The 20,826-nt window shown below is 31.9% G+C and overlaps 1 protein-coding gene across 1 annotated transcript in view; it reads left to right on the top strand.

The window, feature by feature from the left end:
• LOC129227045 (vacuolar protein sorting-associated protein 4-like) overlaps positions 1-20,826 on the top strand; it is a 50,002-nt gene that overhangs the window by 9,695 nt on the left and 19,481 nt on the right. Inside the window, exons 4-8 of the mRNA XM_054861685.1 lie at positions 5,081-5,160; positions 9,027-9,184; positions 13,881-13,999; positions 17,891-18,039; positions 19,976-20,057. Of these exons, the coding sequence (XP_054717660.1) occupies positions 5,081-5,160; positions 9,027-9,184; positions 13,881-13,999; positions 17,891-18,039; positions 19,976-20,057 (588 nt within the window). The remainder of the gene's footprint in view (positions 1-5,080; positions 5,161-9,026; positions 9,185-13,880; positions 14,000-17,890; positions 18,040-19,975; positions 20,058-20,826) is intronic.

Here is a 20,826-nt window from a genome sequence, read left to right as displayed (position 1 = left end):
CAACATAAATCAGTTCCGATTCAAAAATCTACCCAAGGTAGCGCCAACAAACTAGAAAAGAAGGAAAGGTGGGGGAAGGGTAAGGCCGACTAATGATAATGAACTGTCACCATTCCCCCACAGTCTTCATTTGAAAAAGAATTCTTTTATAAGATAGCAGGTGATGAAATTAGCAATAAAAAATCGCTTCAGTGAAGTAAATATATTTTTTAAACAGGGGTACCTTTCCAACATTCATTAATTAAAAAAAGAAATAGGGAAACTGAATCCTAACTCCAGGCAGGGTTCCCGAATCACATCCCTCTTAAGGCACTCAAATATAGCCAAAAGTGGCGCTTTAAATATTTCAGCATCAAAGAATTTTCGGAGAACTCCCGAACCCCTTCCTCTGAGTTCACCACAAATGTCCAAAATTTCAATTTTTAAGGCTTCAGTTTCTAAATTGTTTTGTAGGAATGGTACCCCTCTTACCTATAAACATGACTTATGATAGCCTAAAAATTTTAATACTTTAATTTTGGAAACTTTTTGAAAAAAATCTTCCTACACTCTTCCCCTTTAAGTCATCCAAAGATAGCCCAAAACAAAGCTCTTAAAATTTCAGAAACTAAAATATTTCGGGCTGGGGGTGCGGAATACCCCGCCTCCCTTTCATTGTGTTTACTAAACGTAGTGTAAGTTTTTTGTTTAAGATTTATTTTTCTATTGAGAGAGCACCTCCCTTCCACACATCGCCAAAGACAACCCAAGTAAGAGTTTTAAGACTTCAAGTTTCGAAAATGTTTCGAGAAAGACCCCTGAATTCCCTAACTCTTAACTCACTCAAAAATAGCCAAAATAGCATTTCAATACTTCGGGGAGAGAGACCCCTCCCCCGCCCCCCGAAACTCTTTCCTCTAAGTTCACTAAATTTTACTTAGATTTGCGGTTTCCAGTTTTCATCACCGAAGATTTAAGAATTTAAATTCTAAATCGTATTGAGAGAAAGCCTTCGAATTCCCTCTTCTTAAGTCTTCCAAAGATTACCTAAAGCTGAGTTCTGAATGCTTCAGCTTTGAATATTTTTTGGGAAAGGAGAACCCCGAACCCCAAGACGGTCCAAAGTTGCGCTTTTAAGACTCCAGTTTCGGAATTTCGCCTAAAGAGAGCCTCCTCCCTCCCTCTTGACATTGCCAAAGACAGCCTAAAAGATTTAAGACTTCAATTACAAACACTTTTCGGGAGAGGGTCGCAAATGCCCTTTAACTTAAGTCATTTAAGTATAGCCTCAAATAGTTTTTAATACATCACCTACAAAACATTTTCATATTAGAACACCAAAACCATCTCTCATAAATTCACCAAAGATTGCCTAAATTAGTGTTTTTAAGACTCCAGTCTTCGATTCTTTTTTAAAACCAACTTTTACATCATTAGAGACAGCCTAAAACTTTTTGACCTTTAAATTTTTAAGAGTTTGCAGTGGAGAAATATCGAACCACTCCTAGCTTCAAAAATATTTTCATTTCAGTTTTTCGATATTTTATACTGTAACCCGTGAGTAACACCCCCCCCCCCCTTAGATTGTCCAAGATATCAACGTTTTAAGACCTCAGTATCGTGGGTTAATTTGCGCAGATTACCCTCTTCGCAAGAGCAGCGTTTTTTCTCAAACTCGTGCGCTGCCGTTATTTTTCTCCTTTCCTTTCTCTCCCCCCCCCACACCCATATTTCCATTCTAGCGAGTGTTCGATTCAATGACATTAGAATTTAGTGATACCTCAAGTCTTTGTCAAAAATGCAGGAACGGTTTGCCCATCGGTGTTTCCAACCAGCTTGAAATCCCCCCCCCCCCCCCGATTATTTCCAAAATTCCCATTTTCATTAAAATCTTCAAAATCCTTGATAGTTTCTGTTTTACCTGGTATGTGGACGCCCTTTGCTGAGGCGAAAATATTTCATCTTGTCAGCAATCACTCTCAAACGGTGATGCAGATTCAACTCTTAAGGCATTTTAAGAGCGTACATAATTTTCATTTATGCGTGTAAAGTTTGCAAAAAAAAAAAAACACAAATGAAAAAACGAAAGGATGATCGAAAATAGCATGAGAAAAGGCTAAATTTTCAATTAGAGCCGATTGCTTCGAAAAATCAGGGAGAATAGCGAGCAACTCCTCGGCCTGCAATGCAGTGAGTTGGAAATAACAAAGCTATACCTAATAAAAAAAAGTCAAACGGCGCGAGCCGAAAAGCCACTCCTCCAAAAGCACGTTGCAAACAAAACAAGCACATGGTGGAAAACAAGAGAGAATGTCGATGTAAATTCGTGGTTATGGAACGGTCCAGTAATATTAAAGCATATTTTTCAAATACTCAATTTTTCTTTTTTCATTAAAAATTAAAAGAAAGTCATTGAATCTTTCCGTCCCGACCTCCGTCTCGGAAATTTTGTCAAGACGGAAATCCGTCCCTGAGACGGAAGGTCTTGCACCCTTCTCAGTTTATCTCTTTAACCGAAGTTTTGGGAGTAACTGGGCTTGGCTATGTATCATTTTGCGATAAACAACTTGAATTTTCAGTCTAAAATTAGAATCTAATTCTATAAATAGTAGTTCCGAAATAATAACAATATTAATAATAATGAAAAACTAAAACTGGGTGGGTTCTTTTCCTTCGGAAAAAATAGTAATTTTACGCACACAAAAAAACTTTTTAAATGTAACGTCTATTTGATTCAAGCCCTGAAAAAAAAAAGAATAAAATCAAGCCGCAGACGATTCGTAACTATGACGACGAAAATTTCGCACTCTAAATAAATATTAAAAACAGCCGTCGCGGGTGGTAATCTGAAAAAATCACAGAAAGATCAACATTGATCACATGAGGATAATAAGCAATTCGTGATTGTTTAATAAAAGATGCTGTTAAAAATTGCAATATTGAAGAAAAAAAAGTCAAATACTTATTTAAAAAAAAGACAATGAAAATTATAAAAAATAAACAAATGAATTCAATTTAACTTCATTGGTGTAGGAAACTCTTTTCATAGGTATGATTTACAGAATAATCCTTCAAAATTACTGCTAAGCATATAAAGTTAAATAATGAAAAAAAAAAAAAAAAAAAATCTAATTCGCTTGCAATTATCAAAAAAAAAAAAAAAAGAAAAGAAAAGAAAGAAATAAAGCATTTACAACTATCGTATATAAAGTGTTTAAAATGAATTAAGAACTGTACCAATATACAATCAAGAAAAAATCGTATAAATAAACCTAATGGACAGAAATTAAAGTCATATTTGTTCTCAATACATAAATATATGTTCAATCAGTTCAATAAAATGTTGCCACACAATATGTGTTCCTTTGTCTCATTATTTAGGAGATATTTATTCTAATTTAGAAGAAAAAACGAGCTATCCTTATGATTTCAAAGAAGATCCATATTATGTCCCCTTTTTTGTTGAACTAACAAGTTTTAAGTTGCAACTTCTGTGGAAACTACATTCCACAGATTCTCTTTTGTACTGGCTTTGATGAGCAGGTGTGCTGACGCTCAGTGTCACGCGTCCCTAATGAAGCAGAAGGAACTCCCCACCCACTGCGGATTACGAGGGGGGTAAAATTCGTTTGAGAAAAGACTGACTCTTTATGGGTCCACCTGGTATTTCGGTGGTGACACAAATCAGAAATTCTAGAAAAACATGGCCGCCGCTTGGAAGGTTAAAAATCTAATATCTAATATAATCCAAAAGGTATGTATTAAAAGTTTTGTTACAAGTTGGTTGCAAACCTTTGCTACTACACTTGCAGAAAAAGCAACAGGTTTCTTTCATTTGCTCTACAAGTTCAGGAGGCGTTGGCACATTTGAAGCAATTACATACTGCCATAAAACCAGTCGTAAATGTTTGTAAGTTGCGCCCAAATCCTTTTTACCGTTGGAAAAAAATTCACCTGGCAGGGGCACAAAAAGAAAATAATTTAAGGAGGGCACAATTAAAATGTTCCCTATCTGAAAAGGGGATCCAGGGGCTCTCCCCCGGATAAATTTTTGATATTGTAGTCCTAAGAACACAGGTTTAGAGTGTCTCTGGTGATGTTACGCGGAGGAATATTTCGTGAGGACTTCTGAGGAAATTTTTAGAAACCCAAGTCTTAAAAATGCTATTTTTGGCGATATTTATTGACGTTAGGGTAAAGGAAAAGGGACTTAGCTGCTATTTCCAATCGATTTTTTTGAAAACTAGATTAAAATTGATTGCCCCTCTCCCAATTTTTTTGAAATTGAAGTTCCAAAACGCAGTTACCGACAAACTTCGATGATGTTAGAGAAGGGGGTGCTCTGAGGCTCTTCCCAAAAAACATTTTGAAACATTACGTTTTTTGACAGATCTTTTAGCCATTAGAGCAGTTCTGCCTTTTAAAGCTTTGGGAGCTCGTACCTCTGAGCGTTTGTTACGCTGTTAATCTTGTTTGCAGGCTTTTTATTGTCTATCTAGATGTAAATCACTTCCTCTTTGACTTTTTTTTATTCATTTTATATTTAAAGTTTGAATTTAACCTCGAAAAAAATACACAGTACATGGGGAATGTACATATACATGGCTTGATGGTTGTTTGTCAGGTATATGTTGAGAAAAAAAGAATTTATCGTAACAAAATTATCTGTAACTCCGAAAATAATTCGAATTTCCGTAAATCCTCTTAGAGCCCTTATTCTTAATGGTCTAAACTTTAAAAATATGAAAAGAAAAAACAAATTCATTTTTTTTTTTTAATTTCTAGACTAGAAGACCCTTTTTACCTCCTCAGCATAAAAATCTAGAGGACACTTTAGTTTTCTTCACTTACATAGAGTGAAAACATACAGAGTTACGCAGTGTTGAAAATGTAAAAAAGGTATGGGGGTGACCCTGCAAAGCTCATGAGCATCAGCATCTTTTAATGTCATAAAAGACTGAATGAATAACCAAGCTTTAAATTAATAGTTATGTAGTTTTAGATACCGGGGGCCTTGGAGTATAGAGATATAGATTATATTGTATGCAATTGAAAATTAAATGAGAACTGAAGTAAAGTTTACTATATTTTATAATTGAAGGAAAAAAGAAAAAGAAGACAATAATAGTAGTGATAGTGATGAAGATCCTGACAAGAAGAAGCTGTTAAATCAATTAGAAGGTATCTTATAATATTTCTACTGATAAGTAATTTTATGTAGTAAAAAGCGTATGTGTTTTTGATTCAGTTGCGAATATGTTATTTATTTTAGCTTATTAATTTAATGCCAACTGCATTGTACAGTTGGCGATCTGTTTAACAACTTTCAAGGGACCACAAAAAATCGTCCTTAAGTAGAAAACATCCTTAAATAGAATGCTTTTAACATTGTAGTGGACCATTTGGGACCGTGAAAAGCCGTCGTTAAATAGAGAGCCAACTGTTCTTATGCTCATTATATGATGTGTTAATCAGCAGTGAAACTCGAGTTAATCTGAATTGAATTAACTTTTGCTATTTAAAAAATATTTCTTAATGCTCTTAGTTTTCTTTTCTTTCTTTCTTTTTTTAATTCAAACCTGTAAATGGTGAATATACCTGAAAGCATTTTTCTTTTAATTCAAGAAGCTTAATTTCAGAGTCTCTATTAGACTTGTGAAAACAGGACAATTTGTCTGAGCCTTTCTCGTATTAGGGTTTTACAATCAAGCTTAAACAAATATCCTTTTGTTATGCCACATACATTTTAAAAAAAGGGTTGTTTCTTAAAATTTTAACAACTTTATGTGTTAGTACAGGGTGGCGACAGATCAGGGAGATCAGGGAAAAGTCAGGGAACTTTATTAATCAGGGAAAAATCAGGGAAATATCAAGGAATTTTGAAAAAATAATAAAAAATCAAGGAAAATTGATTTTATGAAGAATTTTTTTTTTTTTTGCTTTACAAAATTAAATACTGTAATTCCCTACGCATTTTCCGCCAATTATCTGTTTAAAAAAAATTAAAATTAATAAGGTGCGATTTTATACTGCTGCATATTTGTGCATCTTTTTCCCTCAACGTCAAAGTATTGAATCTTACTTATTAACCACAGGATGAACTTCCTAAGATTGCTTCTGTGTCTGTTAGGTTGTTTATTTTACCTAGCTTGAAATTTCCTTTTACGCTTTCAATGCTACGTAAAATAAACAACTATACAGGCAAAGAGGAAGCCTTCATTAATGTCTTAGCTCCTTTGCCTTTATTCCATTGTCTCGAAGTAATTAAGTGCTGTAATCACGATTTCATGAAGAAATCTTTGGTTTTTGAATTGATACTATAAAAGCTTAAAAGTTATTACTTCTTAGGGTTTTTAATTTAATTGCTAAAATTGAACTTTCAATACAAAAAACTTTGTTTTTTGCCGTTATATTATTTGTTGTCATCGCAGATTATAAAGGTTTTCTTTTCTTCAGACTTAAGTAATTCTTTAATTTTATAACCAAGTTGTATTCATCTTTTATGTATTTTGAAATTAACTAATTGCTTTTTTTTTCCTTTTTTTTATCCTTGCATTTCAAAGTTGTTTGTTACAAAAGCAATCTAAGATTTTTTTTCGTTACATACTAAAATCATTTGAAATAGAGTTAACTTGTGTACTTAAGTAAATATCTTTATTTTTTATTGTTAAAATGCTGTATTCATTCATTAAAACCTATGTTCTTGATTAGAGAAAAGCTCCCTATGAATGGATGTCAAATGGTTTCATCTGTTTTGCATAAATATGTCAATTAGTTATATAAGAATAACTACATTACTTCTATTCTTTCACTATTACTTGTTATTCTTGCAACAATTATTATACTGTTTGAAAACTTAGTTCAAAAAAATTTCAATTACTTTTTAGTTCTATCATAAAGACACATATATGTTTTTAAGAGTAATTTTAATAGTTTCTTAAAATTCTTATGCTAAGTGGTTTCTGGAAGTAAAGTATTTTTTTTTTTAAATTTTCTATAATCTTTCCATTGCATAAAAATTTAATGTACTGTTTTGTAGATTTTTTCCCCCCTGAAAAAAAATTGTCTTTTTTTTTTTTAAATTATTTTATTAAAGTAGCATCTTTTTAAAATATAGGTATCTTTAGTTCAAACATTTTACACAACTTAAAACGTTTAAAATACTGCATTTTATACAAATATACAATGGATTTCAAGTAGAGCAAAGAAAGAAAACCATTATCATTGGTAACGTAAATCAGGGAAATTTGGTGAACTTAATCAGGGAAATCAGGGAAAAGTCAGGGAACTTTTTTTCACAGTTCCTGTTGCCACCCTGTAGTACACCTTTTTTTGTGGGGAGGAGGGGGGGGGGCTGATACCACAAATTATCATCCCAAGTGTCATCTGTGCTAGGTACGCTGCTGTTTTAAATGCAATGCATCAAGTAAGGAATATTAATAAATACAAAGGATTGTTATTTAGTTTGTTTAAAATTTAAATTACATATTCTGTCTTACTTTTTTTGCTTAAGGATAGATGAAAATAATTTCTACTTTTGTTTAAAAATTTGTGCTAAGAAGTTAATGTATCTGCAGAGTCTTCAACACTAACTGTAATGTGGAAGTTAATGCAGTACTTCCTTTACTAATTGTAGTTTTATGCTGATGCAGGGAAAAGTTTTCACTCTTTTAACAAATTAATGTCTTTAAAAAAAGAAAAAAAAGAAAAGAAATTGAGTGAGGGGGAACAAAGGAGCTAAAAAATCATAAAAAATCAGTAAATGAGTTAAATTTGGGAAGTTCAGAGTTTTTTTTTTTTTAATTTAAATCATATTTAAGATCTCTTTTGTAAATTGAAATTGCTACTCATTGCCTAGTGATCAAGTATTGAATTTAGTGAAATAATTTCTCCTAATTTTATTTCTTAATAAATCCTGGTTTGGTGTTGTGTTTGTTAATATTTTCTGCTTTTGAACACTTTATGTAGAAAATAAGTCCTTATTCTCTACGTATTGATTGCTGCATTTAATCCGTATACTAAAAACTAAATTTGGTGTACCCTTTCTATTCAAAAGATTTCCGTCTTGAGAATTTTTGCTACTTTCACCCTTCTGCTGAAGTATTTCCACCCCCCTCCTCTTTAGAGCAAGAGAATTATTATTTTATTGTTACAATTCTGTAAATAGTAATTATTTTTGTGATTAATTTGTCGTAATCTAGCTAAATTTAGCGTTTATTAAATTATCTTTCATCTAGAATTATTGTATTAACCTGTAAATAGTTTTTTGTAATGAATATACAGCCCCCGTACATTCGGCTGAAGTATAAGGGCCCCTCATTTCTGAATGATAAAATTTGTGAATGGAAAGAAATAAGAAAGTGGTAGAACGGTGTAGGATTTTCTGGAATATTTGAGAAGCTCTCTTTCGATGTTTATAAATAGCCGTACGGCATGATAAAAAGTTAGTCTCCATTGAGCTGTTGTGCTGAGAGTGAATTACCTCTGTTTCGAGAAGCCTTTTGCGCTGTGTTTTTTTGTGTATTTTGATGTAAATATGTGGGGACTGTTGAGTATACGGTGTTAATTGATATTTGCCTAATTGCTATGGTTAATTTAGCAGTTGTTAACGACCTTTCTTGTACATAGTGTAAATAAATCTCCTGTGTTTTTTCAAGAACTGTGTCGTCATTTGAAAGAAAGTTTGAAGCTGCACCGAACTCTTAACACTATTTTTACTAATAATGAACATTTTAATGTATTTTAACTCATTTGCTCTATTTTATAGAGATTTTTTGGATGAAGTTAATAATTGTCCTTGTTGTCGTTATTAGTTAAGAATGTTTTAAAAATCATTCAATGGGATCATACTTCTTTTATTTTACCTTTGTTTATTTCACCAATATTTTTTCATAGTTTAGTGCAGGGAAAAATACAAAAAAATCTAAAGGAACATTTTTTAAAAATGATTTAAATCGTTATTTAGAAAAAAAAATCATTTCAGAATGTATGCTGTATATTAATTTGATTTAAAATTGCTCAACTTATTACATATTTCCTTTTGAAAGGTGCAATTGTGATAGAGAAGCCTAATATTCAGTGGTCTGACGTAGCTGGTCTAGACGGAGCTAAAGAAGCACTAAAAGAGGCTGTCATTTTACCTATAAAATTTCCCCACTTATTTACTGGTAAACGAAAACCATGGAAAGGGATTTTACTTTATGGGGTAAGCGTTACCTCTTTTGAAAATAATGTTTTGGTATTAAGCTGTATTGTAACCTTTTGTGTAGACCAGCATGTTTAATTTCTTTGATATGTGCAACCCTTTTTAATATCAACCACTTTAAAGTCACTTTTTCATTGAATTGGTTCCATTTTTTCATGGTTTATCTTAAACAGCACATGGCAACATTCAAAAATGACTTTCTTGCAATAAAAATGAGAATAAATCCTCATATAAATAATAGCCAATGATCGAGTAACCTACGGGTTTTAACAGTGAAATTCATGCCATGGCATGATAGTTTGATAATATATTTTGGTAATGTTTAACATGCAGAGAAAGGCTTTATTGAGACAGACAAGACTGAACTCGATCTGGTAACTTAACTGTTTTGCTGGTAAGACAGCCATTTTAGAGGAATGAAGAATCAAAAAAGTGGTTGAAAATTAATGCTGTACACTGGAGTTTAGGTTTAAACCACTGGATTTAGGGTTAGAATTTCATGTTTCAAAATATCACCTAACAAGCCATTGCTGTGTTCAAATGTAGAAGAGTAGAAGCAATTTTCACATGTCATACCTTGACGGGCGACTTTCTAGTTATTTCAAATAATACCTATTGCTATCGTAAAATATCAAAAAATTTCTTTGAATATTCAAATGTTGTTTCAATAAAAATTTTGTATTCTGTTCTTGTACTAACATAATTGCGTATTGTACATTATTCACAATAGATGCTCCACAATTCATTTGGATGTTTTCTCTTCTGTTCATTAGGAAAATACTGATAAAAAGCTTTACTCCAACCTTATTTTTGTCAATTTTTGAGTGACTAATTTGAATTTAAAGAAAGCATGCTAATTTCACGGACTGTTTGAGTGATCTCCAAGAAACCCTGGGGTTCTGTGGAACACAGTTTTAGATATGCTGGTGGGCCATTTCACAGTATTTTGAACATGTTGAGTCTATGACACTTTTTTTGCCATAACTTTAAATTTGCAAATTATTTTAATTTGAGTTTGTTGGTAGGGCAAACTGAAAATAAAATAATGTGCTAATCAAACAGTAAATTAAAAAGTTATGGCAAAGAAAGCCATGTTACGGACTCTACATAAATGTCCAAAATACCGTAAAATGACCCTGGTGTAGACTATACAGTTTAACAAATCCAACATCATGAAGCAAAACTTTGAAATGAAAATTGCTTGCAAGAGTATGTGAACTGCAAAGAACTCGGAACTTCTTCAGAGTTGGGACACACATGTGGGTCATTCTTCAAAAAGTGTAACTTTTGTGTCACACGCCTTTTGCAGTAAAATCTTTAAGGAACAATTCATTTGACAATGATTTTTAATTTCATCAAAAATATATCTATTTCAACCTGCCCACAATTTTTCAATAATAATTTTTATTTTAGTATATTTTTGGTTCTTAACATGTGAATTCTCACCTCCGTGACATGTCACACACCTTTTGTGACGGTTTATGTTGCTGAATAACTTGTTTAATTAAAAGTATATACTTATTAATTGATTACAGTCGGATCCCGACTTACGCAAGGGATGCATTCCAAGACACCTCGCGTAAGTCGGAATTTCGCGTTGTGGAAAAGTGTTGTGCACTTGATTTTTTTATTGAAATATCCAACCATTTTAGACATTTAAACACATTTTAAACTGCTTTTGATCATTTTTTAACTATACACGAACGTTTCTTACATAAAAAGCTGAATTTTTACCGATTTAAAAAAAAAAGTTGCATTATTCAACATAAAGTACTGTTACGATGCACAAAATCAATGATCAATGGGAGAGAGCGACATAAAAATAAAACTACGGTACGGTACAGTATATGGTAATGATAAAGCACTGCACTGTAAAAGTACTATACAGTAGATACAATAAGTTACATTATAACTTAAAAATTGAAGATGATATTTTATCCTGAGCAATCTGTCATTCTAATATATTTTTAAATACAGTAGCTTCGTGTTTACTTTTATAACAATTACATCTATTTTGACACCCCTCTGGGATTCCCTGGACTTATACGGATTGCCTTCTCTTCTTGACTTTTAATTATACGTATGAAAGATTCACCCATATCTAATTGTCGTGCTACCTTCGACCCACTTTCTAGTTGTTTAAACGTATCAAGAATCTTTCCCTTTTCTTAAATTGTCGCAAACTTACGCTTTTTGTTTCCATCTTCAAACTTTAGATGAAACAGCGTGCTTTGGTGCCACAATATTTCATCACCTTTCATATTTAGAATAAATAAATGATAAATAAGGAGTGGGGTGATACATGCAAACTAACAATGCTATGTTTATAGTGCTGTATGTGGGAACTTGCGCAGTCAGTGGTGCTAAAAAGATGAAAGTACATAAACGAATTTTTGTTTAGTAGTCAATAACAAAGCCGAAACTTTGCATCACTATTTCTTTTCAAATATTTTCATGTTGAGAGCGAGAAATTCGCTTTAGCTCAAAAATTCGTTGTTTCTGAAAAACTCACGTTATAGCCATTTCGCGTAAGTCGAATCGCGTTGTAGCGGGAGTCGACTGTATTCCTTTCACAAGTGTCTCAAATACTAATTGTTTAAGTATATTAATTTTTTTTAATTGTGTTTTAGTTCGTTTTAGTAGGATAAGGAGTCGTGTCACACAATAAATTCTCACCTCCATTACCTGAACACAAAATGGCATTCCTCATTAACCCATGGCAGTAATGACAACAAATCCCCCCCCCCCCCCCATGATACAAGGGAGCCCCCTTGTTTATTTTCAGCTATAGTTGAAGTTGTGAGATTTTTGTCGAAAAAGAAGAAGATAGATTTTGCTTTAAGAACTTAGTATGGATTATTCTGACTTCTCACCTCTGTGAACTTGGATTTCAGGGATGTAAATTAATGTAAAAAAAGAATTGAACGCGTTTTCATATACGTAAGAAGTGCAAATTGTAGTAACGAAGAAAAAAAAATCTCCCTGAAAAATGTATCTATTAGGCCTATATTAATGAAAAATTCCTCACCTCCGTGACAGACCTTATCAATGTTGTTATTTCTGAGATGAAAATAAATGATAGCGGGGAAACACATCAATAATAGGCATTCTACCAAAGTTATAACTTGCCAGTATATCCTCAAATTTACTAAATACTATTTTTTTACATGCATTTGAAAGTACTAATTAAGCCATGTTTTAATTAAGAGAGCTTAATATTATATTCCCACTAATCATTAAAATAGCTGATTGTTTGCACAATTAACAAAACTACTGCTTTGTTATAAAATTGGCCTCTATATTTAAATATTAAAAGTTTTTCTCTTTTTTTTTTGATTTCAATGATCTAGGCATTTTTTTAAATTTATTTTATTTATGAGTAAAATAATTGGCACTTAGCTATGCCATTGTTTATGGTTACTTGTAGTAGGTAACACATTCATGTAAGAATGAAAAAAAAAAAAAGAAAATCTCGAAATTCAAAAAAAATTTGCATTCAAAAGTTACGTTTTCTGTGGAATGACCCGTGTGTGCAATTTCCAATGTGATTTTGTGTATCGTTATTCTGAATTTTTATTTCTGAAGTTTCTTTTTCTTGTTTTCGTTTTAATGTTTTATGCTGTAAATATCTTTCTGGACGCGGATATTCATCTAATGCATTGGTTTAAAACGCGTGTATGCATATGCTGGAAAATACTTATTAAGAATGTAAACATTGCTGTTTGTTTTCTATTTATTGAGGTTGTTCTGGTGTTCCACAAAGTTTTTCATTTGCGGTTTCAAACTCTGAAGACTTGTTTTTTGCAATTTTATTTTGTAAAAATGTTTTTCTCTTCTTTTTTTTAATAAAATTCCTGTTTAACCGGTCATGTTATACTACTAGTTGAGAACCAGTAGCATAACTAGGGGTTGGCAGGAGTGGCTCTCGCCAGTGGCACAGCAGCCAGGGAATGGCATTTCGACTGATTTAAAAAAATTTTAAAGAGTTTTTTTTTTTTGATAATAGAATTTAAAAAATGCTTAAAAAGAAATTTAAAAAAAAAAAAAAACTCGCAAGAAAAGGAGCTAGAGAAGGTATGTATATATATATACACATACATAACATCAACTGAGAAGGAACATTGGGCATCATTGAAAACAATTCTAAAAATGGAAAAAAAAATGCAATGCTGCCTTCTATTTGTCAAATTAAAAAATCAAAATGTTCAAAAAAATTTTTTTTTGGAGATCACAATGACCTTTGGTGACTTTCAAATGTTTGCGACCCTGGGGGGTGGGGGGGGGGTGGGGTACAACTTCTTTAGTTCACCAGGGGCGCTAGACCCATAGTTACGCTACTGTTGAGAACTGAACAATTTTTAGTATATTTCTGTTATCCAAATAAGGAGTTGTTTTACATGTGTTAATGCTTTTAAATGACAAACTAAATATTTTTTTATTGGTGAATAATTGTCCACTACAAAATGTTTAATCTACATATCTCAAATGTTTTCTTTTTTTGTACTGTGTATGCTCTTATGACAATATTTTATTGTTTTCTTGATCATTTTTGTGTAAATTTAGTTATTAGTGCTATTTTTTGTTGCGTTGTTTCATTTATGTTTTTTTTAAATTTTTTTTAAAAATTATTTTAAAAAAAAATTATTTTCTGTTTCTGATTTTCTAAAAATTTAAAAACTGAAAATTATTTGTTTAGCCTCCTGGTACTGGAAAGTCATTTCTCGCTAAAGCTGTGGCTACTGAAGCAAATAATTCTACATTCTTTTCTGTTTCTTCATCGAATTTGGTGTCTAAATGGCTTGGCGAAAGTGAAAAGTAACTATAATTCTATTTTCTCTAAAATGGTACTCTGAACCCTAAAGACTTTGAAGTATAATATTTAAGCTTGAAATTTTTCAAAAAAAAAAAAAATCTATAACAAAAAATACAAGATATTTTTTAAACAATAACTTTTTTTTTTGTTCTTAATATTAAGATCATGATGTCCCAATAACATTAAAAAAAAAAAAATAATGTTCAATAATTAAATAAACTTGAACTTAAAGTTATTTATGTCCCATAGTTGTCCTTTGAGGGTTAAAATTATGTTTGACTAGTGTTTCCTAAAAGAAAAAATGCTGAAAACCCATGAAAAAAACTGGTTGGGAGCTATAAGTTTTTTTCCAGTAGAAGAATAGGAAAAAACTTAAGTTTCTTCTGTTAAGAGTTTACTGAATAAGCTATAACAAATATTTTCATTAAAAGTCATAGAAATTTATTAAAAGTCATGGAAAAATGTCTTGGGCAGTAAAAAAGTAACAATAACTAAAAGAGCGCTGGAAATATTGAATGATTTAGTAATATTTTCATATAAAATGAACGATCTCAAAAACAAATCCGAGCTTTGGAATCCAATTTCATCCTTTTCTGTAACAACCGCTCGCGTTTTTTTATAATGTGATTTTACTACTGGGGCATCACTAATTTTAAATTCACCATTATTTTCAGCATTTCTTGTATTTTATTGTTTGTAATAGTGGACATGCACATTCTTGATTTTTGCCACGCCCCTCAAAAAGTAATTCAGTTGCTTCGAAGTTCGTTTCAACTACTTGTAAAAATTTCATTATTTAATGTATCAGAGTTTATCTCAGTATTTTGAAGGCTTTAGGAAACGAAGACTTTAGTCAGGCAATATAGCGTAGAAATAGGGGAATTATAATACTGTAAAACGGAGGTGCCAAACATACAGCTCGCAAAACTGATCCTTGTAGCCAGTTGAAATATATCTGGTTTAGAAAAATGAATATTCTGAAAAACGTGACTTTACTTTAATAAACGAATATACTGTCAAATAACATGGGTGATTGACGCACTATTGACACCAAAGGGCAATGTTTTTATAAAATGAATTTATTATTGGAAACTTAATAATAACTCATTCTATTTTTGTCCCAATCATTACTATTCTGCCCCATTTTTAAAATATTTATTTAACATTTAAGCATCAGTGCATTGAATTCATTATATTTTTACTCTACTTGAATTTATATGACAAAGACGAATATGAATAATTTATTAGTTTCTATAGTGTGCACTGATATTTTTTCAGTCACAAGTAAGTGCTGGTGTGTAGTATTTGCATTCAGGTAAAAGTTTTTCTAAAGCCCATTTCTGAAATTTGGCAAGTTTGACATTAAATAGTACTACATTCTTGAGCAACAAGGTCATGAAAATTTTTATGAAGTCATGAAAAAGTCTTGGAAAAGTCATCGAATTTTTTTTATCCAAATTGAGTATGAACCCTATTTTCAACAGATGGATCAACTTCTCTATTTTCTTTGCTGAACACTGGCTTCCAACCTGTTGCTGCAGGTAAAAAAAAAAAAAAAAAAAATTCGAATTGTAAGACTTTTGAGTCATTACCAGATTAAAATTACTTACATACAAAACTTTCTGCTTTCTATCAAAAATGTTCAAAATCTTTCTTGATCGCATATCAGTACAATTCCTGGTTTTTTTCTGAGGGGGTGGCAGTGGACAGTCATTGGACCAATGTTATTTTAGAAAAATCTAAAAGTTACCTCCAAGAGGAAGAAAACAATGAAATTTTCCAATTTTTGTTATAAGAAAGAGTTAACACTGGATTTCAAGAGTTTTTTGAAAACCTCCTAGTGAAACAAAACCTTTTTTTTTATTTCAGGAAAATGGTGGCAAGAGTAAGAAAGGGAGGGGGAGGTGAAAAATGGTACACAAAACAATTTATTGCTCATCACAGGGGTGGCTTTACACGGAGCAGAGTTTACGTTGATTTCTCATTTATTACAAGAGTTTTCCATTTCAAAAGAAGTAAAAGATATTTCTGTTTCCTCGCTTTTGAGAGTAGAAAATCTATCCGACAACTTTGGATCACATGTTAGACTATTTGTTATGGAATGTCAGCGAATTTCATTTTGCAACATTTGGTTTGGTCCCTCAACTTAGCCAGACATAGTCTAAAATTGTTTTTTAGCGTATTCCGTTTCAAATAATTCCAGTTAGAAATCTCTCCCACCTCCACTCTGTAGTCTAACAGCATTGAAAGACAGCTTCAAAACTTTTTTAGGAGGGGGAACTCTTGAATCTTTCATCTCTTTTCCTGATATCACCAAAGATAGCTTATAAATACGGGTTTAAACCTCAAGGTTTAAAAATTTCAGAGTAGAACCCCTAACCCTGTCTTTTCCTCTAACGTAGCAAACACAGCCAAAAGGTACATATTTAAGCCTTTAACTCTGAAAACTTTCCTGGAGAAAACTCCTACCCTCTCTTCTAAAGTCTCAACATATAGCCTAAAATTACATTTTTTAAACTTCAATACTTCAATATCAATTTGTAAAAACAGCATCTAAATCATGACTATCTTTTTTCTCTTAAAGTGATCAAAGATAGCTTAAAATACATTTTTTACCTTCAGTTTCGAAATTCTTCCGAGTGAGATACCTTAATCACCCCTACCCCCTCATCTAAGGTTTCCAAAGTTGAAAATTGGTTTGGAAGCTTCAATTTTGAAAGATTTCCGAGGAAGGAAAGCTGTGCACCTCAGAACTTTTCCTAGCATCTCCAAAGATAGACCAAAATTTTGCTCATAGAAATTTGCTTGGGTGGGAGAGCTCGCTAATCCTTCTTTCTCAAAGATAGCCTAAAATGAACTTCAGCTTAAATAAAGATTTTGGGTGGGAAACCTTTCTCTGCCCCCTTTCACTCTTAATATATTATCAATATCAAACAAAACCTCACAACATTTTCGGTGCCATTAGGTGTTAGGAAACCTTTTAATGTCACCAAAGATAGACTATAATCGTGTTTTGGAGACTTTGATGCTAAACAATTTTCAAAGAAAGAAGCCGAGCCTTCCTCATTCCAGTAAATCTCCAAAGATACCTTTAAAATTGATTTAAATTTAAAAAGTATTTCAGAAGAAACATCATTGCCCCTCTCTTCCTTAATGACAACTACTACTGTGTTAGAATACATATGCAATTGCTTTGCCAAAGATGGCTTGAAATTGCATATTTCAGAGCTGAAAATTTTCGAATTATGTGACCATTCCCGATTTTTTGAACCTCTCCACAAATTAGTCTAAGCTCCATTTTAAAACTTTGATTTTGGAACATTTCCCTGTTTTGCCTGTGGATCCCTTAACGTCAAAAAAGACACTAGAAGAGACTTTAGTTTTGAAAAAAATCGGAAGCAAACCCAACCTGCCCTTTCCTTTCACTTTACTAAAAATTGCCTAAAATTGGGATTTTTTAACGAAATTTTAGCACATTTCTCCAAGTGTTGGCCTCCCCCCCCCCACTTTTTTTTCTTTTGTGAGTATGTAAAAATTAATTACATCTTTTTTTCTTTAATTAAATTTATAGTTTCTAATCAAACACCCCTTTATTAAGATAAATAAATACCTTTGTGCTGAACAGTAAAGTAAGACAAAACAACGTAAGTAGAAGCACAAATTTGTAAATTACAGCAGACACGTGTTTCGGCGTTACAGGGAACGCCTTTTTCAATGCAAAAAAATAATGAGCTTATGGATGAAAAGACATCCGACAAAAGCCCCCCTTACTTTACCTCTTTATTAGCTATTTTGCAACAAAAGGGCAGTAAATTGAGGAACCGCCCCGGATGGCAAACACTCTAGCTACACCACTGGTTCTAGTACATTGACTGTCGTTTTATTCATTTTAGGTTAGTGAAAAACCTTTTTGAAATGGCCAGGCAGCAGAAACCAAGTATAATATTTATTGATGAAATTGATTCTTTATGTAGTTCTCGTTCTGATAATGAATCAGAGTCTGCTAGACGAATAAAAACAGAGTTTTTGGTTCAAATGCAAGGTTTGTGAATATATTCTTTTATTTTAAAATCTTTTAAACTTGATCGTAAAATTTGTCTATAATTTATCTTTTATTTTTGAAGATTGTTTATGAAGTATGATTGTATATTACGAGTTGATGCTGCTAAGGAAAGGAAAAGCGCAGTATCTGCAATTTTTATTTATTTATTTATTTTTTTGCATTTTTGTCATCTGATGTACTTTAGGATAATTGTGCAAGCTTGCTTATTTGGTTTCCACTGAAAATAAAGCATGAACAAATGACAAATTCCAACATTTCACTATTTGGAATCCATAAATCCTTTCTTCATATATCTCTAAAACTCATTTCTGCCCATAATGCACTTTACCTTTCCATGGTGGAGTAATTTATTGAAACAATACTATAAAATAACGTGGTATTGTTAGATTAATTAGCAGCTCTCCCATATTAACAAATTTAATTCTGTCCAATAAGAAAAATGGCAAATAAATAGCTAATTAGGCATTGAAAGTAAAATCAGGGCAACAAAACATGAAATGAAACTGTTCAACCAAATTATAAGACTATCATGTAGGATTTTTAAAGGGTGTTGCCAAAACTGAATTTTCGATAAAAATGTTATGATATCATATTATTTACATGAAGCTGATTGTTTAAAAATAGTTAATGGCTTAAAACTAGCAGTCATAAGTAAATATATCACAAGAATGTTTTTTATTGTATTAAAGCATCTTAAGTTATTTTGATTGGCAAAAGTTTTTAACATTTCAATAAATAAGTAATTAGAGGAGGAGGGAAATTGGGTACTTTTTATATAATTTTTTATAACACAGAGAAATCATGTACAGTAGTACCTCCTTTAAGCGATGCCTCTGAATAAAGGACGCGTCAATTTAAAAGCAGTAACTGCGGTCCACCCAAGCAAACCAAGCAGAGTTTGGGTGCCCCAAAAATACATTTTTATTTCTCATTTGTATGCTCATTGTGGACAGTAATTATGAATTATAAGTTTTTTCTTATCTTGACTTTCACTGAAAATAAGTTAAAAAAATATATATTAGTCTCTCAAATGGCAATTTCCCTGGAAAATGTATCCCCAGGCAAAAGAAAAGTGAACACTACAGTCCATGCACAGCAAGAAATGAAGAGGTGCCATTACAACACAGAGCCGTAGTTGGCGCTGCTTCAGATTCTAAACCAAGCAAGCATTTCCCCGCATGGGAAAGCAGGGTTACCAGATTGGCTCTTTTTGAAGCAAATTTTGAGAAATTTGGCTTTTATTGAAATCGGCTGACTTGAAAAAAAATCTTCTTGTCTTCTTGACTTTTTTTTTTTTGACTTGTTTTGGATTTCAAAAAATTTTAAACAAACTTTTGATAAAAGATGAAGTTTTTTAGACTAAGATTTGTTTTAAGTTCTTCATGCCGTTTAAAAATTTTTATTTGTTCTTTTTTAATCGTGCATCAGCTTGCTGTTGTCAATTTGATGAAGAATGTTTTTATTTTCACGATAGTAATAGGCGATGACTCTTGGTGCCGTGAATATTTATTATTCCAGGTTGATAGTTGTCCTCTATTGAAGACTACTGATTTTGACCTTAATATGCAAATACTTTAGAAGGGTTCCCCACCCCCATATGCGGTGGTGCCGGCGCACCTTTCAAATAAGAATAAAGGCCTTTAAAGCACCACGCCACTAAACATTTCAATGTCGGAGTCGGTGCCTTTTAGGCTCCCCCCGTCCACCCTGTTGTTACTCATGCTTTAGCTGTTATTATTAGAAATACATCCCTAGAATATACTCTTTTAAAAACATCTTACCCAACAGTTTTTTTTTTTAAATATGCATAGTCATAAGTGTGAATTAAAGTTTTTATACCTTTTTAGAAAATAATCTGTATGTTTTGCTTTCTCTTATTCTTTCCTGATTTAATGACATCCTTCTATGATTTTAGGTGTCGGTAATGATATGGATGGCATACTTGTTTTAGGAGCTACAAATATACCTTGGGTTTTAGATGCTGCTATTCGCAGAAGGCAAGCTGTTTTGCTTATAAAGTTTTGTATTGCAATTAATATGAGTTGAATGCATTTTTTTAAAATAATCACAATATTGTTCATTTAACAGTTATAATGTATTGGTTGAAGCATAATTATTACATAAAACCATGTTATATTAAAAGCTGTGAATGTATAAAATATGTTATTCTAAACTCCACCATGGAACTAGTCTACCTCAAATTTTATGAGTTGAAAGAAGAAACTTTTAGTTCTAAATGTTTAAATCAATAACCATTTGAAGTTAAATGAATACCTTTGTGCTTGAAAGTAAAATAAGAAATAACAGCATTAAAGTGCACAAATTTGTAGATTACTGCATACACATGCAATAATCTGCAATTTTGATTAAATTGAAAAAACAACATAAATAAAGCGCAAATTAACACTAAAATATAGCATTAAACAAATAACCAAGAATAAAATTTTGTAAATTAATTTCCTCATAAGTGTAGCTTTCCACAATAAATAAAGTTGAAATTAAAATCACGTATTCTTAAGTATAATTTGTGTATATAGAAATAATTTTGGTGTACATACAAATGAACCACGAGTCTGACACACATTGCACACTTTGAAGATCAAAAGATCAGCACATACAGTGAAACCTGTATTACGGTATTTTGTTTGGTCTCTGCAAAATTCTCATTTATTCAATGCATTAACAACCTGCCTAAAGGGATAATCAGATTTCGTATGCACTTGTCTATAATAGTAATTTAAACCGTTTTTTCAAAAAAAAAAAAAA

Source organism: Uloborus diversus, chromosome 7 (genome assembly GCF_026930045.1).
Source record: "Uloborus diversus isolate 005 chromosome 7, Udiv.v.3.1, whole genome shotgun sequence".
Lineage (NCBI taxonomy): Eukaryota > Metazoa > Arthropoda > Arachnida > Araneae > Uloboridae > Uloborus > Uloborus diversus.
This window is presented reverse-complemented; position numbering and strand designations above follow the sequence as displayed.